At 50.3% G+C, this 23,488-nt stretch overlaps 1 protein-coding gene across 9 annotated transcripts in view; it reads right to left on the reverse strand.

The window, feature by feature from the left end:
• LPGAT1 (lysophosphatidylglycerol acyltransferase 1) overlaps nt 1-23,488 on the reverse strand; it is a 249,199-nt gene that overhangs the window by 152,373 nt on the left and 73,338 nt on the right. For 7 of the 9 annotated variants that reach the window (XM_075925141.2, XM_075925145.2, XM_075925138.2 and 4 more), the window contains 2 exons: nt 12,957-13,052; nt 5,925-6,198 (listed from right to left, as the gene is read on the reverse strand). In XM_075925141.2, the coding sequence (XP_075781256.2) occupies nt 5,925-6,198; nt 12,957-13,052 (370 nt within the window). Of the gene's footprint in view, nt 1-5,924; nt 6,199-11,364; nt 12,870-12,956; nt 13,053-23,488 lie in introns of those variants that run through there. The other 2 variants (XM_075925140.2, XM_075925139.2) reach the window with 2 other exon arrangements.

Below are 23,488 nucleotides of genomic sequence, written 5' to 3' on the forward strand. Positions count from 1 at the left end.
TCCTTCTTACCAGTACAGAACCAGCAGAGAACAGGGACGGGTGGGGATTTGGAATGGACATGAGCAACACATCTCGAAGAATCACAGTTACGAGGTAAGTAACCAGTCTTTCGAGTGATTGCTCATGTGCATTCCAATATAGGTGATTCCAAAGCAGAATCTAACTAGGCAGGGGGTCGGAAGAAGAATTTGCCCGAGCTATCTAGGGCGGCGTCCTCTCTAGCCTGCTGCGGAAGGGCATAGTGGTTAGCAAACATGTGGAACGAAAACCATGTGGCAGCTCTGCAGATGTCCGAGATGGGGACCTGGGCAGCGAAGGCGGTGGACACCGCCATCGCCCTTGTGAAGTGCGCCGAGGGGCGGGGCTGGTGCACCTGCTAACGAGTAACACTCTCTAATGCAAGCAGTAATCCATGAAGCAATCCTCTGAATGGATATGGGCTGGCCCTTCATATGTTCCGCAATGGCTATAAAAAGCTGCTGTGACTTGCGGAATGGTTTAGTCCTGTCTAAATAAAAGGCTAATGCCCTCTGAACATCTAATGTGTGCAGGACCTATTCTTTCCCAGATGTGTGCGGTTTAGAGAAGAAAACCAGGAGAAAAATATCTTGAGAAGTGTGAAAAGAGGCGACCACCTTCGGCAGAAAAGCTGGATGGGGCGGAGTCTGACTTTATCCTTAAAAAATACTGTGTAATGGGAAATCACACGTGAGTGCCCTAAGCTCGGATACCCGCCTCGTGGATGAGATTGCTACCCGCAGAGAAACCTTATATGACAGGTAAAGGAGCGAACAGGTAGCCATTAGCTCAAAGAGGGGTCCCATAAGCTTAGAGAGGACCAGGTTTAGGTCCCACTGAGGAGTAGGGGCCCGTATGTGTGGATAGAGTCTATCCAGGCCTTTCAAGAATCTGTTCACCATCGGGTTAGCAAATAGCGTTTTTCTCCCCTCCCCTGAGTGGAAAGCCGATATGGCTGCCAGGTGGACCTTAATGGATGAGGAGGACAGGTGCTGGAGCCTAAGGTCTTGTAAATAGTCCAGGATCCTGGGGACCGGTACCGATCTTGGGTGCACCCCCTGTTGGGACGCCCAGGAACAGAAGTGTTTCCATTTAGCTAAGTAAGTGAATCTAGTGAATGGCTTCCTGCTGCCAAGCAGGACTTCCTGAACCCGTTGAGAGCACTGGAACTCCTGAGCCATTAGCCACGGAGCTTCCATGCGGTCAGGTGGAGGGAACGCAGGTCCGGGTGGTGCAGCCTGCCCAAGTCCTCTGATATAAGACCCGGAACTAATGGGAGGGCCACGGGCCTCTCACACACGAGAGGCTGAGGAGGGTCGAGTACCAGTGCTGTCGCAGCCATGCTGGGGTGATTAGAATAAGAAGGGATCTGAATTCCCTTACCTTCAGCAAGACCCTGTTGACCAGAGAAAACAGAAGGAATGCGTATAGCAGGCCCCACAGCCAATGAATAAAGAGAGCATCCCCTAGGGAACCCTGTCCCAAGAGGGAGCAATAACGGGGACACTTGGCATTCTGGGCTGTGGCAAACAGGTTCGGGTGGGAAAACCCCCACGCATGGAAAACGGATTGGGCTATGTCCCACCGCAGGGACCACTTGTGAACAACCTGCTCAGTCTGTCTGCCAGGACGTTCTGGAAGCCCAGGAGGTACAAAGCTGTCGGGTGGATATCCTCCCCTACACAGAGCTCCCAGAGGTGAAGTGCCTCAGAGCATAGGTGGGGGGAGCGGATCCCACACTGTTTATATAAGCTAAAACTGTCGTGTTGTCCGACAAAATGAGGATCGACTTGCCCCTCAAGTAAGGAAGGAAAACCGCACAGGTGAGCTGGACTGCCCTGAGTTCCCTGATATTGATATGCAGGGAGACTTTGTGCATGGACCACATACCTTGGGTGTGCAAGTCCCGACGTGGGCTCCCCAACCCGTATCCGATGTGTCCATTACGAGCTGGAGTGACGGGATTGGCCTGGAGTTTGGGACCCCGGAGTATACAACCTTCTCGGCGAGTCCACCACCCTAATGTGTGGAGAACACTCGGGGGGACAGTCACTACTCTGCCCTAGAGTGGGCAGTTGGGTCTGTGTGCGCTTGCCAGCCACATCTGGAGGGGGCGCATGCACAGCCTGGCGTGTTGCACTATATAAGTGCAGGTGGCCATGAGACCGAGCAGGCGCACATGAGGCCGAGCAGGCGCATGCACATCCGAGCGGTAGTCATCGGAAACTTCTGCAGCAACTCGACCTCCTCTCTCAGAATGAGGAAGCGGGAGTTGGGTAAGGAAGTCCTCTGGGATGGGGAGTCCAGGGCGGCGCCCACAAACTCTATGGTTTGGGTGGGAAGTAGGGTGGACTTGTCCAAGTTCAACAGTAGACCTAGTTCTAGGAAGAGGCCACAGATCACGACCATGTGATCCCTCACCTAGGCATCTGACTCCCCTCGGAGGAGCTAGGGAACACCCGGATACACCATCTCCTGAGTTCTGCGGCCACCACTGCCATATATTTGGTCAAGACCCGAGGGGCCGTAGATATGCCAAAAGGGAGGGCCATAAATTGGTAATGCGTAGGAACCTGAGGTGGGAGGGGGCAATCGAGATATAGGACTAAGCGTCTTTTAGACTGAAGGCGGCGTACCAGTCTCCGGGCACTAGGGAAGGAATAATAGCTGCCAGGGTAACCATCTTGAACTTTCTCTTCACGATGAAGCAGTTCGCCCAATCCTAGTCCTCAGAGCTCTGAAGGCCCCCATTTGCTTTTGGGACCAGGAAGTACAGGGAATAGAAACCCCTGCCCCAATGTTGAAGGGGGACGGGTTTCACGACCCCCAGTTCGAGGTGGGGGGTCACTTCCTCCTGCAATAGGGACCCGTGAGAGGGGTCCCTGAAAAGGGACGGGGTGGGGGGGTTGAGAGGAGGGGGCGATAAGAAGGAGATGGACTAGCCCAACTCCACTATTTCCAGGACCCAATGGTCTGATGTAATTGACCTCCAGGTCCGGGTAAAGCGGAATAGGCGGTCCCTGAAGGGGAAAGGAAAGACTAGTACAGGGCCCTCAAGGGTCCCATCAAAACCCCTGATGGAGTCCAGGGGGCTTGTTGGCAGGCCCCTGGTTGGAGTTAGAGGGTGGGCGAGAATGATGGCGGTTGTTTCTGCCGTTATTCCCTCTGCCCCGGCGGCGTGTGAAGTCAGGCCGTGGGCCTTGGGAAGGCATCCTAGTGGCACTCCTACCCACGAAGGAACGCCTTTGCGTAGCTGGGGTGTGCAGACCCAATGACTTGAGCATGGCCCTCATGTTTTTGAGCCCATGAAGGCGCTAATCCGTTTGCTCTGAGAAGAGTGAGGTACCCTCCAAAAGCAGGTCCGGGGAGGGGGGGGGGTGTTCTGAACCTCGGGGGGCACTCTGGAACCCTGCAACCAGGAGCTGTGGCGCAGTACGACCCCCGTAGCCATGACCCTGGAGGCGGCGTTGGCCATGTCGAGCGCTGCTTGTAAGGCCGCCCGAGAGATGGTCCGGCCCTCTTCCTGCAGGGTTTTAAACGCTGCCCAGGACTCCCAGGGGAGCAGGTTGGCAAACTTGGTCATCGACACCCAGATGTTGTAGACATACCAGGAGAGGACGACCTGCTGGTTAGCAATCCGGTACTGGATTCCTCCGGACGCATAAACCTTTCTCCCCAGTAGATCAGCCTTTATGGTGTCTTTGCTCTTGGGGGTGGCTGCCAGTTGCCCTTGCCTCTCCCTCTGGTTGACCACCTGAACCACCATGGAGTCGGGACCAGGTGCTCGTTACCCTCCAGGAGCACAAACTATCTATGCTCAGCCCTCTTATCAGTGGGTGGGATAGAGGCCGGCGTTTGCCAGAGGGTGAATGAGATTTTGGCAATGGTCTTATTTATAGGCAGTGCCACTCTAGAGGGGGTGTCGGCTTGAAGGATGTCAACAGTGGGGTCAGAGTCCTCGACCAGTTTATCCGCTTGGACCACCAAGTTTTGGGCCAGTGAGCGGAAGAGGTCCTGGTGAGCCCTGGCATCCATAGAGGGCATCAGCCAGCGCTTCGTCTGGAGAAGAAGATGATGACCCCTTTGGAATGTCCCCCATGAAGACATCCCCATGTCCTTGGCCCTCAGAGGTGGTCACAGAGGGAGAAGGAGGAGGACCGGGTTGACTTGACGGGCCAGTACTCTCTCCCGGGCCCAGGGATGACTGGACTGGAGGCAGAGAGCATATTGAGGTGGGGGACTGGACAAGCAGTGTAGCCGACGGGGGAGCCCAAAGCCCTGATACAAAAGAGGGTGGTCGGGTTGTCACAGAGCCCTGGCTCTGGTGGTAGGCCCAGGGGGTCCAGAAAGGCCGTTGCCCAGACTGTTGAGGCGACCAGGTTTTTTGTAGCAGTGGCACCGAGATCGGCTGCCCCCATTGCTGCTGTGAAGAAGACCAGTGCCAGGAGTGGTACCGTGATTGGGAATGGTACCGTGATCAGGAAAAGTGCCAAGAGCACGACCTGGAGCCCCTGGACGACCATGCGGACACCGCATCAGAGTCGGAAGAGTTATCTGACGCGGACCACGGAGGTGCCGACATAGACTGTGGTGGAGCATGGCGGGACATAGCCTCAGGTTTGCTGCGGTGCCAGGGCGGAGGAGGAGGAGGAGGAGGCATGACTGGTGCCGACTCCTCGGGTGGGATAGGTTCCGCGGTGCCGGGCTCGACTGGTGCCGGTGCCGATGCCGGAGCCATCTCTGAGCCCAGTGCCGGGGGCAGTGCCGCCTGCAGTTCCAGGCTACTCGCCTCTTGCTGCTCTCGGGGCACCCAAGGCGAATGGTGCCAGGAGTCCCTCTGCCATCTAGGCGGTGTTGCTGTGAGGGGAGGCAATAGGGACGATTCAATGAGCACCCTAGCCGCCTCTAGTGGACAGGTTGGGCAGGTCCTCCGGGGAGCTATCGACTCTCCGCCAGGGAAGATAAGCATGCGACCTCGAGGGCCCAGGACGCGGGCTATCAGGCGCCTTGTGCCCCACCGAGGAGCACGCAGAGGGCGTGTGCCCGATTGGGGACCGACCCGTCCATTCGCTTCTTCCTAGGCGCTGCCAGCGAGTAGGATCGACGATGGGCCCTGCGCGGTGCCAGGGAAGGGCGATGCATCGAAGTGTCCTGCACCGAGGCCAGTGTGCTGCCTATGCCCGGTGCCAGCCGTAGAGCTGACTCCATTAGGAGTGCCCGGAGGCAAGACTCACACTCTCGCTTAGTCCTGGGCTTGAAGGCCTTGCAGATTTTGCAGCACACTGATGTTACGTGCGATTCTCCCAAGCACTTCAGACAAGAGGAGTGCAGGTCACTGCAGGGCACAGGCTTACGACACTTCTTGCAGGGTTTGAAGCCCTAATGGCCGAGCATGGCCTGCTACAGGCTCGCAAAGCGCTGCAGCCGGGTGGAGAAGACAACAAAGAGAGCCTTTAAGGACAGTTCACAGGTACATAACTGAAGTACAGAGATAAGTAATGGAGAATTAGCAAGTGAAAGCACAACTCAAGGAGAGCAAAGGGTGATCCAATGACCGACAGAAGGAACTGGAGTTGGGAGGGAGCAAGCAGGGGTATATATGCACTGATATACCGGCGCCACTGTAGGGGGCTCCCTGCTGGCTCTCAGAGTACTGCTGAGGGAAAATCTTCCGACGATGCGTGCACGCCGAGCGCGCACACCTATATTGGAATGCACATACTGAGAAATTAAAAAAAAATTCTTGTCAACTGATATCTACCCTAATTTAGAATGTCAAGATTTCACATATTCACATAATGAACTAGCTGGAAAAGATCTAACTCAAACCACCATGAAGTTTCGTTTAAAGCTATGTAGTCAGGGTTGAACATTAGCTATTTTGATATTTCATAACAATCCCTACCTGATACCATCGCATCTCCACCTGCAGGGGTTCCATTTTCTTGCTGAGCTACAAGTGATTTCAGAATAACTTGTGTTGCTCCCAGTCTTGGCAAGGTGATATGCGTAAGGAATGGCAAATTGTTTTTCTTTGCAAATGCCTGGCTTGTTTCCCGCCTTTTCCTAAGAAAGCCTCCCTCTGGAAATAGTACAATCCACTTCCGGTCACGGCTCCTGTAATGTTTGTCTAGATGCTCCTTTAGGAGCACAAGCTGCTGGTCACGGTGAGCTTTTCCCTAGGAAATAAGGAGGGAAGAGAGAAAGAAAAGTTGGTGATATCTTAAGTAACCTTAAAATCTAAGCAGATTACCTAACATTCTAAAAAAAAAAGTATAAACTCTTTTCTCAGAGCACTATATAATAAATCATCAATGACAACATAAATATAATTTTCCCAAAGGCACCACTGATGCTCAACTCATAACGAATGAATAGAGGTTTTCAGAAGTGAAGGTAAATCTGTCATTCTGACTAGTTTATTTTTTAAGTGTAATAATTCACGTACAATTACACCATTAAAATTGATTCTGTATAATGTAATAAACATGGACCCCGAGAATATTATCTGTTAATGGTCCTCTGAGCAAGTCTGACAACTTTACATGTTATTTCAACTGCAAACTCAACCTGGAATCATGGGGTGAAGATGCGTTCTCTCTGGTTCGCACTCCATTATTAATAACTAGGAGGTAAGGCCTGTAGTTGATTGGGCAAAGTCATTTTGCATAGATGACTTTTATAGGAAAGTTCAAGAAATTAAACATATGTAAAAGAATTTTTATGTGCGCGCTTTCAAAAGGGAAGTAAAAGAACTGCTTTAAAATGTGTAGGATTTCAACGTCAAACATTATTTCATTGAATAATTACCAGACATAGTAAATTTGAATCAGAAACTCTTAAAACATCCATTACTCTTTCCATAACCAATCTGCATTATTGTGTGATTTATAACCGTAAAAATTTTCTTTGCACTAAAATGACTGTTGAATAGGGGACTCGATTTTATTGTTATACTTTTTATCAACTCTAACCATAATAGAAGAAAGTTACTGACTCTGTGCAGTAATGGCTGTTCTTCAAGATGAGTGTCCCTGTGGGTGCTCCATGTAAGGTGACAGGTCATCCCAGAGCTGCAAAGTCAGAGGTTTTTCATAGCAGTTCAGCTGCGCGTGTGCAGCAGGTGGCTCGTACTACAGCAGTTGAGCACTTCGTATGAGGCCCTGACTCCCCCCTTCAATTCCTCACCCATCGCAGACCACCTGGACTCCCAAGTAGTGGGAAGGAAGGGAGGGCTGTGGAGCACCCATGAGAATATACACCTCGAAGAACAGTCATTACTGCACAAGCTAATTTCCTTTTCTTCTTCGGGTGATGTCCCCATGGGTGCTCCACATAAGGTGACTACAAAGTAGTACTCGCTATGGGCTGGTGAGCTCAGTCAGTGCTTAATAGTGGAAAATAGCACTGCTATAGCCACTGTTGTATCTGCCATCAACTGAAGCATGATGGCATAATGTCTAGAGAAAGTGTGGTAGGATGATCATGTAGCTGCCCAGTAAATGTCTTTGGAGGAGTACACTACTGAGGATGTTCCTGTGGCCCATGTGGAGCGTGCTCTTGGTGTCATTATCAGCGGTTTGTTTTGAAGGGAATGGCACTGCAGCATGCAGGCCAATATCAGTTTGGATATGCTTTGTGTGGAAATTGGGCTACCCTTGGAATAGTTTGTGAATGAGACAAACAGATGTGGGGACTTGCGAAATGCCTGAGTTCTGTCAATATAAAAATCCAAAGCCCTTCCAACATCCAGGGTATGGAGCATAGTGCGTTTGAGAGACACGTGGTTTTGGGAAAAGTGCAAGTAAGACTACGGGTCGGATATTGTTGAGACCCAGTGATGAAGGAAGAGACATAACCTGTGGTCAAATAGATGTTTCTGGCTTTGTTGCACTGGATGATCAGGGAGGTCAGGCAGACCCTTGACCAATGTTTCAAATTTGCTGCTTAGGAACCTGGACACCAGAGGACTGTAGCTGCTGCTGGCACCTCTTCTGGGTGCACTGTGTGGAGCAATTGTATTCATATGGTCTATATTGAGGATGGTTGTAATGTGTGTCCCTATTTCTACTGTAAGGGGTGTAATGCCTCCGCCTGTTTGGTGGTGTGTACATTCCTACAGTACGCAGAGTGGTATGTGAGTTCTTGCTGCTGTGTAGAATCTTGTCGGTGCTGGTCGCAAAGAGTTTATGTTTGTCAAAGGGGAGATCCTTCACCATAGTTTGGAGTTTTTTAGGGACCCCTGAGGCATGCAGCCATGATGTTCTCATTACCACAGCTGTAGCAGTTGCCCTTCCTGCAGTGTTGGCAAAGTCAATTGCCGAGAGCAATGTGGTGCAGGCAATGGTGTGGCCTTTCACGGTTGACTGTCCTGAGGATGGGATTTTTGGAATCCGGGAGGTGTTCCATAAACGCAGCTAATCTGGAGTACTTGTCAAAATCATGATTGGCTAGAAGGACGGAGTAGTTTGCTATTCTGAGCGACAGAGTACACCCTTTTGCCAAATTGGTTTAGCCTTTTGAGTTTTGTCCCCGCCATTTGATTTAAGCTGAAGGATTTTTAACCATTGGTTTGCCGCATCTACCACAAGCGAGTCTGGCAGGGGGTGGGAGAAAAGGAAATCCAATTTTTTAGGCAAAACTAAGTATTTTTTGTCTGTCTGTCATGGGGTAAATATAGGAGGGGGAAATATAGCCCAGCAGCCAAGTCTGTACTGCCCCCTGGCTGGGGGAGGGGGGGGGGTCAATATGGCCCAGCGCCTTAGTCCATACTGCCCCCTGGCTGGGGGGTTAAGGTGGCCTAGCGGCCAAGTCTGTATTGCTCCCCTCTCTGGAGTGTCAGAGTAGGAGGGTAGGGAGACCCAGGCCCTCCCTTTCCACCAAGCCCCAAGCCCAGGGCACTATCAGTGGCCGGTGGCTCCCACCACTGGTTTGGCAGGGAGTCATCACCAAAGCACACCGAGCTCTCCGGGTTATTTCCTGCCCCGGGGTTCTTTCTATCCCTGCCTGCTGACTGGCCCTGTCCCCATCTGGGCTGGCAAATGAGCCAGTGGCTATGCTTGGCATAGTGTCAGTGACCAGGACAGCTGTGGCTGCCGCCATAACGGTTGGCGCCACAGCTGTGGCGGTAGCTTGTGGCAGGCACGGTGGCTGTGGGGGAGGCTGCGACGGCTGGGGCTCCGGCAGATTCCACAGGAATGGTTGCTCCTCAGCTCTGGCAGGAGCTCCTTCCCCTTCCGTGGTCAACCCCAACTGAGCTGCTCCACTGACCTTTATACTGACCCTGCAGCTGGAGCATGCCCAGCAGGGCTGCAGGGGAGGGGCCTTCTCAGCCTAACAAGCCTGGTTAACTCCTTCACTACCAGTGCAGGGTTGGCACACCCCAACACACCAACTTCTTGCAGATTGGTTGGGTTGATGCAGGCATCTGCCAGATGTCCTCAAACACCTGCATGATAGCCTTGTCTATGGGCAACACAATCCTGCCTTGGCATAAAGGACGAATATTCTTTAGGAGACCATGTTGTTTCTCCTTGACATTTTATCTCCTAGGTAACAGCTATCCTCTAAAAAAATAATCTTGAAACTGTTTCAGGTCTACTGTGGTGTGTTCGTCCTCAGGAACTATAGCCCCCTTGGGGGAGGGGGAAGATAAGTTGTCTTGTGGCGAATCTCATGAGAGCTGAGTGTTGTCAAACATCTGACAACTGGCATTTGTCCTCTTCTGACTCCAGCACGGCCATCAGGGTGTGAGATGGTGAGGCTGGTGGAAGTCTTTTTGGTGAGGGTAATGGACCAGAAGACTGGTGTTTAGGCAGTGGCCAATAGTCCCAGTGTGCCAGGTAGCATAGAGATGGTAATGCCAATTCAGATGCCACTGAGGTGATACAGGCATACCTTGTAGCAATGACATTGATGGGACATGGTGGGAGATGAATGCTGCAAAGAGAACACACTCCCCTGTTCATACTCAGTCTCCCCAGAGCACCCATGTAAATGCAGAGCTCTCCTATACTGTGGAGATGAGTATGATGTGTAAGGCACTGGAGCCCGCTCTCCTGATGGGAGTAAGGGGGGGTAGGAGGGGGAGCAGCATCCCCCTGCTCACTTGCACTATCCATGAAGTCTTTGCTATTTGCAATCAATTCATTAATCAGTCTGGGCTGGCTGCAAGCTGAGAACAGCTTGCCCAGGGGGAGCCATCATAGAAACCGCCACACTGGGGGGCAGTGTCAGAGCTTTGTAGGGCCGTTTGGAAGCCAGTTCCGCTTGCTTTGCCAGCGTCACACATGTAGGCACTTGCTTCGGCGCCAGGGTTTGCTGGTGCACTCTCCCCGGTGCGGAGGAGGAGCGTACAGATGCCATATTCAGGCTGGGTGCTGCAGCAGCGGCATTTGTGACTGACCTCAGCCCCACAGAGCTAGGGAGATGCCTGGCATGTCTCCCCGGTCATTCTTTGGGACCACTTGGGTGGTAGCAATCTGACTGGTGAGATGCCTCCGTGGTGTTGGGGAGGCAGATCTATGCTTCAGAAGTTCTGCCGCTTGATTTAGTGGAGGCTCCTCCATAGGCTGTAAGATCTCTCAAGGAGGGTCATGTGAAGCCTAAACTCCCAATACGCTCTCGCCTTCGTAGTCAAACTCCAGGAGCGTTCACACTTTTGTGGAGTGTGTGACTCCCCCCAGACATTATATGCATCAGCTGTGGCCATCAGAGGCCAGCATAGAGTCATTACAGCTGTGGCACTTCTGAAACCCCAGTGAGCAGAGCATACTGGGAGACACTGGTGTTTTGGGGGAAGGAGGTTTCTTGGTTAAACCGTTGGCAAGCTTGTATAGGCAATGCTTGCTGTTTTTTGTCTTTTTAAGCCCCCGCCCTCCACCTTTTTTTCTTTTCTTTGGAATGGCAAGAATGTAACAGAAGGAATTTGTAACTAAACAAGGTTAAAATGTCATCAGAAGAGTTAAATTTTTCTTGTGATGAGAGACATGCCTGAAGCACAGGAGAGCTCCGTCCATGACTAAGGACAGTAGAAGAGGAACTGAAAGGGGGGAGGGGGAGGGAGAGAAAAAGAGTCAGACTGCATGAGACGCATTCAACTACCAGCAGCATGAGCTGCTTGCTGCACATGCATGGCCCAACTGCTAACTGCTATGAAAAACCTCTAACATCACAGGTCCGGGGACGACCCATCACCTTATGTGGAGCACTCACATGGACATAATCCGAAGAAGAGTCATGACTTTTTTCTGATGAAACATAAAAATAATTGTTTAATTCAGTATTTCTCAAACTGGTACACAGATCCATTCTGAGAAAGCTGTCACTGGGCCGCTCCGACTTACCAGCTCCGCAACCATGGAGGCTTGTGGCTCCCATTGGCTGCAGCTTGCCGTTTGCAGCCAAGGGAAGCCGCAGGAAGCAGCGGTTTGGGGCCATGTGAGAAGTACCTCTCCATACCTGCTGCAGCTGGTACAGCCAGGGGACAGGTTCATGTCCCCCAGCTGGGGGACAGACAGACACAAACAGAAAAACACTCTCAGATATTTAGTAGATAGCTGTCCCTTTTCCAACCACTGCCCCGCTGCTGCATCAGTAGGGTTATAGCTGTCCCAGTCCCCATCTTCCAGCCCATTACTGCCCCCTTGTGGTCACTGTATAGTATAACTAACCCTGCTTTGCATCCCATATCTCCTGCAGCCCCAAGTGGTCATTGTATTGCAAAACCCTCCCTTTATTTTATGAGAAACAATCCCATTCCAGGCACATCCCATTTTCCTGGCCCAAATCCTTACCATGCTTTAAGTTATGATAAGAGGAAGCTGCACATCACATTTGGTGGTCCTATATCTTACTGTTTAGGAGACGTTCTTGAACAGACACACAGGTAGACAAACTCTCTTAAATATATAGATTTTTTGATACAGTGAAAAAAAAACCTACAGATCTTCATCTACTATATATTTGAGGGTGTGTCTAGACCACAGCTCTATTGGAATAAGATACGCAAATTGCGAACCGCAATTTGTGTATCTTTCAGATTCTTTTTTCAGAAGAGGCTTTTCTGACATTTGGCCTGTTTACACTGGGCCAAATGTTGGGGGGAGGGGGGGGACATCCCTTCTTCCTCATAAAACAAGGTTTACAGGGATACCAAAAGAAACATTTGCTTATCTGACATTTTTTTCAGGAAGGCAGACACATTCCTTGGATGCGGCAGAGTGTTACCTGGGATACCAGAGGATCCCAGAAAAAACCTGCAGTCTAAACATAGTCTGAGAGAGTTTGTCCATCAGTCTGCTTGTTTACTCAAGAACTCCTCCTGAACAGTAAGCTCTAGAACCACCAAATTTGGCATGCAGTTTCCTCTTATTGCATAACTGTAATTAGATCAATTTTCACAACTAAAACTTTTCTACATTTTCTTATTCTTAGCAGATGGCTTGCTCTGCATTTAATAAACAAAAAAGTAATACATGAAGTCTAGTAATCACTTATCTCTTAGCTTTCAGGATAATACAAACAACAAACAAGAGTCATTGATGGTTACAAATTATCAGATTCCAGACTGGATTCCGTGCTATATTATTGTACACTGGTGGCAATGTAAAGTTTAGATTGTAAACTCTTTGAAGTAAAGACTCATTTACTGTACAATTGTACAGCAGCCTAGCATGAGTCCTAAATCTGGTTGAAACCCAGATTATATGATGCTTGAACATCATATAAATGGTCAAGAATACAACTGCTAAAAAAAGTAAAATATTTTATATGAGGTTTCTAGCAAGCACATTTCAGCTCAAGGATTTCACCTTATATTTCCCATTACAGAGGTCAGATATACAGCCTAGAAGACCACACTGAAATTTTGAATCTAGAAAATTTAAACATTGACTACAAGGATAAGCCAAGGCATCATAATACATCTATTGTTTACCTGTCTTATAAAGAAATCTCCATGGATTAGAGATACAATCCCAAAGTTTGTATACTTAAAAATATGATCCATCAGCCACATCATCTGACGGACAACCTGAAAAAGTTTAGAAAACGACTTGTCAGTATATACCACATGCAAAGAATCAGACATTGGAGAGGTTGTCTTTTCAAAAGCCAACAAACCACCAAGCGAAGGCATAAAAGAAAGGCATTAGCTCCTGTCAAGGCTGATCCCCACTCTGGCATGACAACTGCAGAAGTGGGGACCTGCAAAAAACACCCCAAAACCTTAACTCTACAGGCTTTGGTACAAAAACTTCCCCCCAAAATCCCAATACCTGGATTTTGGGGGAATATCTGCAGCCACCACCCAAATATTCCAAGAAAACCAGGTAAGAGATCACTTGGGAAACTTCCTCCCTAAAACCTCAAGGGCACCTCACGCTCTTTTCCCCCAAAAGAGCTTGAAAAAAGACAGAAGAAAAAAAAGAGATAAAAGAGAAAACAAGCTGCAGTCTGTGGTAGCTGACTCCTAGTCAGACCAACAGACTTCAAGACACAAAAATGAACCAATACCAGTTAATAAGAAAAAGAAAACAAACTTTTATCATCAGAACAAAACTCTCGTTGCAAACAGTTGAGGTGGCTACATAGTAAGAGACTCCCTGCCACCCCTGGGCTCAAAACAAAAGAAAAATAACACACTTTTAACAGCACAGACATCAGTTCCAAATCCCCAAACCAGTCGATCGTGAGGTGTTCGGGCACCCTCACTTCCCATTTTCCCCCCACCCCCGAGAAGCCCCACTATCTACCTCTAGTGTAGTGCCGGCTTCCCGCGGGGTGGACGGAAGTCCTGTGTGAAGCCCGCGTCACTTCCGGGGGTTCCGGAAGTGTGCGGGCTGTTCCCTTCCCACAGCTCTGTTTGTGTGCGGGGGGAGGGGGCATTGGCCCTGGAGGAGGAGTGCGGTGCCTTCCCAGTGCTGGAAGGGTGAGTCGAGCGCAGGGCTTTCCCTGCGCCACGAGAGCAGGGGTCGGCCCCGGGGTTTGGCAGCACTGCGGGAGGGGAGGGGAGGGGAGGGGGGTTGGCCGGGCCACACCGTGGGAGGGAGTTTTGGACCCGGGGCAGGTGCCCGCGGGGGTTGACCATGCTGTGGGAGGGGGTTAACTGCGCTGTGGGAGCAGGGGTCAGCCGCTGTGGGAGCAGGGGTTTGGCCACGCGGCGGGAGGGAAGGGGAAGGGGAAGGTCCCGGTCCCGGGGCAGGCGCCCGCAGGGACTGACCACACTGCGGGGGGGGGGGGGGGGGGGGGGGCTTGGCTTGGCTTGGCTTGGCCGGGCCGTACCGCAGGAGGGGGATTTGGCCCCGGGGCAGGTGCCCACAGGGGTTGGCTGTGCTGTGGGGCAGGGGTTTGGCCCCACCGCGGGGGGGGGGGTTGCTCCCGGGGCAGGCTCCCATGGGGGTTTGGGCCTGCCATGGGAAGGGGGTTGCCTACGGGGGGAGGGGAGAGAGTCAGGCCCGGAGGAGGCACGTGCTGGCTTCCCTCTGAGGGGAGAATCCTGGGAGGTGGCAGATGCAAGGGACTCTCTGCTGACACTGTCATCCCACCCCATCTGTGCTCCCCGCTCCCCAGATCCCACTCCCGTCCCCAGCCACAGAACTGTCCCCACTCACGTCCCCACCTACAGAACTGTGTCCCCATTCCCATCCCCTGTCCCCACGGGCACCCTGTCCCCAGCTGCAGAAACCTGTCCCCACTGGCACTGTCCCCTGCTGCAGAACCCTGTCCTCTGCCCTCCCAGCACCCTGTTCCCTCTCCCCTCTCCCCAGCCACAGAACTCTGTCCCCACAAAATGTACAATTATAAATGCTTCATTTTAGATTCAAATAGCATGAATAAAAAACAGACCATTTATTTCATAACTATAAACACGTGATTTTAATTTTATATATCACAATTTAAAAATAAACTGTTTATCAGAGTGTGTAAGGGCCGGGGATAGCAAGTGCTGGAAAGGAGGAGAATAGAGAGGGCTGGGCTTCAAGGAAGGGGCGGGGCAGTGGATCTTCACCTGTTTTGAGATTTAAAAAGTGATCTTGGGTGTAAAAAGGTTGGAGATCACTGCGCTAACTAAACTCTGCCCTACTTACATATTGTGAGAAGACTTTTTTTGGAGAGAAACAGGCCTTCCCGTTTCCCTGTTACTTGGAAGAAACCGCTCTTACTCAGACAAAGGAGAGAAAAAGATAAAAATTCCTTTTTCCCAGAAATCCCTACCAGCATTACCATAGGCTGACCAGATACCTGGCGAGAGACAGGAGGTATAGTTAACCCCTTAGTCACCAGGTTGCTGGTCATGGTTATGACAGCTCCTCAAAAGTGAAAAATGTTTCAAGTGCCATTTTGATTTCTAGAAAGAGGTTAATATGACCACTCTACTTAGCGTCTGCATACAATTTTACCCTGCTATTTACATGATGTAACTTCACATAGGCACACTATATGCCAGTAATGCAGTATACTGGAGTAGACAAAATATGGCCCATAGGCCATATCTGACCCTTCAAGCTGGTGGATCTGAGCCACACCCTCAAAGTGGCCAGCTGCAGGGGCCATGTGCTTCTCTGAGCACTGTGAGCTTGGTGGGAGAGGGAGAACCTTTGCATGCTGCTCCATCCCCAGCACAATCTTTCAGCTCCCACAATCCTTCAGCTGCCTGGATCAAGTTTGCAGAGCACGCAGAATGTGAAGTATCCACCCCCCAGAGAGAAGCACATGGCCCCACGCACAGGGCCACTTTGATCAGTATGGGGAGGCATAGAAGGCAGGGAGCTGGGTTGTTCGCTGGGAGCTACCTAGGTAAGCACCTCCCAGCCAGAGCCTGTACTTGGCACCCCAGCCTCTCCCCTCAACCCTCTGTTCCCCCTACTATATCCCCGCCTGCACCGCTGCCCCAGGTCACAACCGCCTCTCAGATCTTGTACCCCCCTTCTGCACTCCAATCTCCTACCCAGAGCTCCCTCCTGCATAGGGATGTTAAACTTAGATTAATTGGGTAAATGAATAGTTGATGCAATTTGCATCGACTATTCAATTAATCAATATGTGGGTCTCTGATTTAACTGTAGCAAAAGCCAAGGGCTGTTCCTACATTTCAAAGGCAAAAGTGCTGTGGGAGTATGGGAACAAGCAGTCCCCCACTGGCCTGTGCTTCCTCCAATGTTTCAAAGTAGCAGCACCACATGGAGCCCAAGGTCAGTTGGGGACCCCAAGCTGACCCCAGGCTCCATGCAGTGCTGCTGCTTTGAAATGCCACATGCAGTCCCCAGCTGGGCCCAGGCTGCATGTGTTATTTCAAAGTGGCAGTGCCGCATGGAATGCAATGTCTGGCCTCAGGCTTCATGTGGCACTGTCTCTTTGCAGCATCCCCTCCTCTTCTGACAGAAGCAGCAAGTGGGGGGAAGGAAGTGATTAGTCCACTATCCAATAAGAATTTGCTTATCGATAGTTGACTAGCTGTTCACACTCCTGCACCCAACCTCCATACCTCCTCAAGATCATAAAAGAGGTCCTTGACTATTTACCAAATTCTTAGAGCGCAGTCTCATCAAAAATTATTGCTCACCTCTGCACTATATGTTTGGGGAGCACCTAGTAATCCTCCACATTCATCATTTTTATATAAATTGTGATATTTCACATTAAGCATACCATGTGAGGTATCAGAGAAAGAACAACAGCTTCCAGCAGGTTATAACCTATCTAAAATATATAATGTATTATTAATGCACATATAATTAAAAGAATGTTGTAGTATGGTTTTCACTAAAATATGCTGTGGGCTTGGGAAGTGCCCAGATACTAGTTTTCCAGAGTCAACAACAAGGGAAGTAATCAATGCCCAGATGGGTGCTGAACAGACATCACCAACTACCATTCAGCAGAGGAGTTACAACTCTCAGGAGACCGAGCAGATTATTGCTTCACATTGTGACTCAGCAGTGGCCACCAGACATGCCTGGACTTGAGTCCTTCAATCACATGGACTAAGGGTATAAAACAGAACACAGGCGCCCCATGTATTTGGCCTTTTGTCCACCTCCCACCTGTGCTGCAAGCAATAAGGACACTGGGAAGACTGAAGGCTCCAACAAGAGGAGACTTGACCCAGATTTCAAAAATGAAACCTGTGTAACCTTTGTACTATGAACTGTGATATCCAGTGAGGTGAGGAAAACTACTTAATCTAGAAGGTTGCCCAGACTCATAGCGTGAGAGTTTAAACTGCATGCTGATATTTTATTTCTTTTGGTAATGTCTCAAACTTTTTGCCTATCACTTTAATAATCAATAAACTTGTTTTACTCTTTATCTTTACCAGTGAGTTTGCCTGAGTTGCTTGGTAAATCTGTGGAAGTATACAAAGTGAGCCATATCCACTTTCCATTGATAAATGGGAAGCAAATAATAAACTTTCATTGGTCAAGAAAGGGTCTTTAGCAGCGCAAGGCGGTATATTTCTGAGGTGAAAGACTGGGAATTGGGGGGGGAGGGAAATTTGGTTGGTGCCTTTTTCCTGTAAGACCACGGTCACCAATCAGTCGATCGCGAAGCATTCTGGGCCCCCCATTTCTCCCCACCCCCAAGAAGTCCCACTACCTACCTCGAGCAACAATGGAAGTAGTGGCAGCTTTCCACGGAGTGGATAGAAGCCCTACAACTGCGCATCACTTCTGGGGGTTCTGGAAATGCGCTAGCTATTTCCTTGCCCCAGCTCTCTGGTGCTCCGAGAACTTACCGGGTAAGTCCCCAGAGGCTTTCCCTTCTCCGTGGGAGGAGGGAGTCGCGCCCAGAGGGAGCGCATGCTTCCCTGCTCCACGGGGGGGGGGAGAGGAGAGAGGATGTCGGCCCCAAGGGGTCACGTGCATTGGCTTCCCTGCTCCAGAGGTGGCAGGAGTCAGGCCCAGTGGAGACACATGATGAGGCTTCCTTCCTCCACAGGGGGTTTGGACCCGGAGGGAGCATGCAACGGAGGCTTCCATCCAAGGCTAGTGTAGGAGACTCCCTGACCCCACTGGCACCCCGTCCGCACACCCAAATCCCTCATTCCCACCCCAGAGCCTACACATCCTGTCTCAACCCAGAGAGGGTATGGCTAGACTGCAGGAGTTTTTCAGGATTCTGGAGATAGTCCAGAAAAACACTTCTGCAACCCAGGGATGTGTTTGCTCTTCCACTAAAAAAAGCAGAAAAACAAACATGCTCTTTTGGTCACCCATATATTCCTCTTTCCACGAGGAAGAAGGGGGCTTCCAAAAGAAGGGGTTTTTCTGACATTGGGTCCAGTCTAGACAGGCCAAATGTTGGAAAAACCTCTTCCTACAGAAGAATTTAATAAAAAAAAAAGCAGCAGTATAAGGATTGGGGCTAGCAAGTGATGGAGAGGAGGAGAATAGAAAGGGGTGGGGCTTCAAGAAAGGGGCGGGGCAGTAAATCTTGGCCTGGCCTGTCATTTAAAGTGATTTTAGGTGTAAAAAGGTTAGAAACCACCGCTTGTAAGACTAAGGAGTGGTGCAGCTGTCCCACAGCCTCAGCCTGTACCCAAGAGATCCCACATCTGCCCTCTTCTGGCAAGCTCTCAGTTTCAATTTTAGAGAAACTATCAATTAGATTTTGATCCTTCATCAACTTTGTGGCACCCATAAAAATATATATACCTACCGCTTGCATTTTTATTTTTGACGTTGACAGATTTGAAAAACAGTTATCTCCAGGTGAAGAACAGCCTGCCTGTAAATGTAGTTTTCGAGATGTTATTTATGTAGATCCCATCACAAGATCAAAGCCTTTGAATAGCAGCATCAGTTCAGCCCCATCTTTGCCATGAATGCCTTTTGCCCTGTCCCTGAGGACATAACAGAGGGGCAATAAAAAATGTTTGTTAGATGTGGGTGCATGCTACATGCACAGATTCTGGAGCTTTTTCCCTTAGCAGTATCCGTTGGGCCAGCCAAGGAGCCCCTGGAGTGGCACTAGCATATCAGTGCATATATACCCCTGCTGGCCCTCCCCACCCTCAGTTTCTTCTTACTGGAGACATCTGATGAAGGGAAATGAAGAAGTTACTCATCTTCGTGCAGTAATGATGGTTCCTCGAGGTGTATCCCCCCATGGGTGCTCCACGTCTGGTGTCAGGCTCGTCCCGGCACCACGAATCAGAGGCTTCCCAAAGCTGTGTTTGGCCGGACCGCATGTGCGCAAGCGCTTGAGGCCTTCCGCACCTTTCCTCTCTGAGCACGGTCCGGCCCCCGCCTCGGTTTCTCTCATTGCCTCATCTGAAATGAGAGAAACAGACAAGATTCCTTAGCGGGGAGGAGGGCGGGCTGTGGAGCACCCACGGGGACACACCTCGAAGAACCATCGTTACTGCATGAAGGTGAGTAACTTCTTATTCGGGTATTCCCCTTGGGTGCTCCACATCTAGTGACTCCGGAGCAGTGGTCCGAGCTAAGGCTGCGCTACAGAATCCATGTTACGGCAGTGTTGGAGTACTGCCGAGGCTACAGCGGAGTCTGAGGTGGAGTGTTGCAGAATTGCGTAATGTTTCATGAAAGTGACGTTTGACGACCCAGTAGCTGCCTGGCAGATGTCACACATAGGGACTCCTTTCAGGAATGCTGTCGAGGTAGCCACTGCACAGGTGGAGTGTGCTCTAGGTTGTGATGGGAGGGACTTGTTACACAGATTATAACAGGTGGTAATGCAAGCGACAATCAACTTCGAAACGTGCTGCGCAGAGAGTCGACGACCTCTAAATTGATCTGCAACAGATATAAAAAGACGGTCTGTCTTTCGGATCTCACGAGTTCTATCAATATAAAATGCGAGGGCTTGGCGAGCGTCCAGCATATGCAAAAGAGCCTCTTGAGGAGAAGTGTGAGGTTTAGGACAGAAAGAAGGCAAGACGACGGGTGCGTTACTGTGGAAGTCCGAGCCGACTTTTGGCAGAAAGGTCGGGTACGACCTCAGTATCACCGAGTCCTTATTAAAGATCATGGGGGAAGATGCCGTAAGGGCTGCAATCTCACTCACCCTGCATGCCGATATTCTAGCAATAAGAAAAACAACTTTGGTCGTAAGTAGTTGGAGAGATGTAGTCGCAAGCGGCTCAAATGGTGGCCGTGTCAACGCATCTAGCACGAGGTCGAGGTTCCACACAGGAGGTGAAAGTCTACGTGGAGGGTTGAGATTAACGAGGCCCTTGAGAAATCTCTTCGTAATGGGGTGGGCAAAAACCGACCGGCATAGATTGGGCAGTGGAATGCCATAATCGCTGCTAGAGGAACTTTAAGTGATGGTATGGAGATACTTGACATGTGCAGGTGCAAAACATAGTCCAGGACAGCATGCAACGGTGCGGTGGAGGGGTTTAACCCTTTAGTGTCACGCCATTGCGTAAAGCGAGACCACTTCACGAGGTATGGTTTCCTCGTGGAATCTCTTCTACTATTGAGCAGAATGCGCTTCACTTGATCTGAACAAAGGGTCTCTGATGTGTCAAACCATCTAACATCCACGCAATCAGGAGGAGGGTGAGTAATTTCGGATGGCAAAGGGACCCGCTCTCCTGGACCCACGTTAAGAGGTCCAGGAGAAGAGGGAGCCGGTAAGGCATTCGAATTGGCAGCTGTAGGAGCGTGGAGTACCAGACTTGCCGGGGCTAGGCCGGTGCTATTAGCAAGATTCGGGCTTTGATGAGGACAATTTTCTCCAGTACTCTCGGAATTAGAGCCACAGGGGGAAATGCATATAGTAGTACCGTGCCCCAATGCAAAAGGAATGCGTCCCCCAGGGAGTGGGTGCCAATCCCTGCTCTGGAACAATAAACCTTGCATTTCGCATTGGCAGAAGTAGCGAAGAGATCTATGGAGGGTCGACCACAGCAGTGGAAGATAGTTAGGAGTATGTCTGTGTGGATCTCCCATTCGTGGTTGTGTGGGAAGTATCTGCTCTGTGAATCTGCGATGGAATTGCTCACTCCTGGTACGATGCTATGATAGTAATGACGTTGCGGTTGCACGTGGACCACAGGCGAACTGCCTCTGCACAGAGGGAGCGGGATCTGGCACTGCCCTGCCTGTTGACACAGTACATTGCAGCGATGTTGTCCGTAAGGATCCTGGTGATTGCGCCTTGTATGTGAGGTTTGAAATGCCTGCAGGCATAAAAAATTGCACTGAGCTCCAGTAAGTTGATGTGGAGCATCATTTCCGTATTGGACCATCGACCCTGGATAGTATACATGCCCATGTGCGCATCCCAGCCGGTAAGCGAGACATCTGTCGTTATCTGCCTCGAAGACTGAGGTTGGTGAAAGGGAATGCCCGCCAACATGTTGCTGGGCTCGGTCCACCATCGGAGGGAATTCCAAACATGGATAGGCAACACCACACGCTTTTGGATGCTGTGTTCGGCGGGGTTGTACACCAAGGTCAGCCACTGCTGGAGACATCAGAAATGTTATCATGCATGGTGGCCCACCATCATGGTGGCTGCCATATGACCCAACAACTGAAGGTGAGTACGTACGGGAAGTGTCGGAGAGAGCGATACCGAATGAACTAGATTGCATATGACTTGGAAGTGGTCTGCAAGTAAGTAGACCCGAGCTGACCGTGAGTCGAGGCGAGCTCCTATAAACGTGAGTCTGGGTCAGCTCTAGACATGATTTTTCCATGTTTACAATTAAGCTGAGGGAGCTGAAGAGATTCCTCATTACTGCGAGCATGTTGAGAGCTTCCAACTGTGTGAAACATTTGAGCAAGCAGTCGTCTAGGTAGGGGAAGATGGAGACCCCTATCTTGCGAAGGATGGGCAGCAACTACCACCAGGGTTTTGGAGAAAGCTCTGGGAGCCGAGATGAGGCCAAAGGGCAGCACTCTGTATTGGTAGTGCTCCTGCCAGACTACAAAACGGAAGAAGCGCCTGTGTGCTATGTGTATGGCGATATGAAAATATGCGTCCTGCAAATCAAGGACTCCAAACCAATCTTCCTTGGTCAGTGATGGTATAATTTTGCTTAGCGTGACCATTTTGAAATGCTGCTTCTTGATGTATCGGTTTAAGAGCCTCAGATCGAGAATAGGTCTTCGCCTCCCAGATTTTTTGGGAATGAGGAAGTATCGGGAGTAAAACCCTCTGCCCCTGAATCTTGTGGGAACTACTTCTATGGCTCCTATAGCAAGAAGATGAAGTATCTCTTGCTGGAGTTAAGTCTCGTATGATGGGTCGGGGTGGGTGGAGCACTAGGAGGTATGGAGACGAAAGATATCATGAGACCTGAATTTATTACTTCCAAGACCCAGCGGTCTGAGGTGATGTCGCGCCACAGGTGATAATATGGCTTGAGGTGGTGGTGGGTTCTTCTACCGTGAGCACTGAAGATGTGTGTGTGTCCTCGACACGAGTCAAATTTGCTGTTTGGCGTTCACCCAGGCTGGTGCACAATTGGACTGCTGGTGCTTGCGCAGCAGACGCTGTCAGAATTCAGACTGGTCAGGAGCGCGCTGCTGATGTTTCTGGAATGGATAGTCATATCTCCTTTGAAATGGATAGTAGTGCCTACGCTTAAGGGGGGGTATACATCCCCAGCATCCGCAGAGTGGTGCGTGAGTCCTTACTGGAATGTAGGACGTCGTCAGTTGAAGTAGCAAACAATGTCTTACGATCAAATGGGAGATCTTCGACTTAATTTTGGAGCTCCTTAGGTGCTCCTGCTGCCATCAACCAGAGCATGGCGATACCCATTGCCATGGCCCGAGCTGCCGTATCCGTGACATCGAGGGCGATTTGGAGCGATGTCCTACATGCAGAATATCCCTCTTGGACAATTGCCTTCAGCAGCGGTCTCTTAGTCTCGGGAAGGTGCTGCATCAGCTCAGGTAATTTGGCATAATTATCAAAATTGTGGTTCGAGAGAAGGGCAGCATAATTTGCGATCCTGAGCATTAGGGTCGATGATGAATAAATCTTGCATTCAAACAAGTCAAGCTTTTTTGTGTCCTTATCTGGGAGTGAGGTTCTGAACTGAGAAGCCTTGCTCTTATGGTAGACTGCATCCACTATTAAGGAGTTGGGCTGAGGATGATTGAAGAGAAAATCCATGTCTTTAGATGGGACAAAGTATCTTGTCTGCTCTTTTGCTAGTAGGCGAGATCGTTATGCTAGTCTGCCAGATTTCGTGCACCACATCCAAAATTGCCTCATCGATTGGGAGTGTGATCTTGCGTCGTTGCTGGGGCTGCAGATTTTTCAGTAGCTTATGCTACTTCACCTGTGCTTCAGACAGCTGAATCTCCTGGCTTTGGCCACCCGCTTAAAAAGGTCCTGGAATTCCTTGAGGTCATCAGGTGGCGAGGTGTCACCCGGGGGAACAGCATCATCTGGTGCATGAGATGAAGAGCGCACATTTGCAGACATGTCTGTTTCTGCATCTGAAATCTGTCCCTCCTCAGGGTCCGAATGGTCCTG

Source organism: Pelodiscus sinensis, chromosome 3, assembly GCF_052426305.1.
Source record: "Pelodiscus sinensis isolate ZL-2025 chromosome 3, ASM5242630v1, whole genome shotgun sequence".
Taxonomy (NCBI): domain Eukaryota; kingdom Metazoa; phylum Chordata; order Testudines; family Trionychidae; genus Pelodiscus; species Pelodiscus sinensis.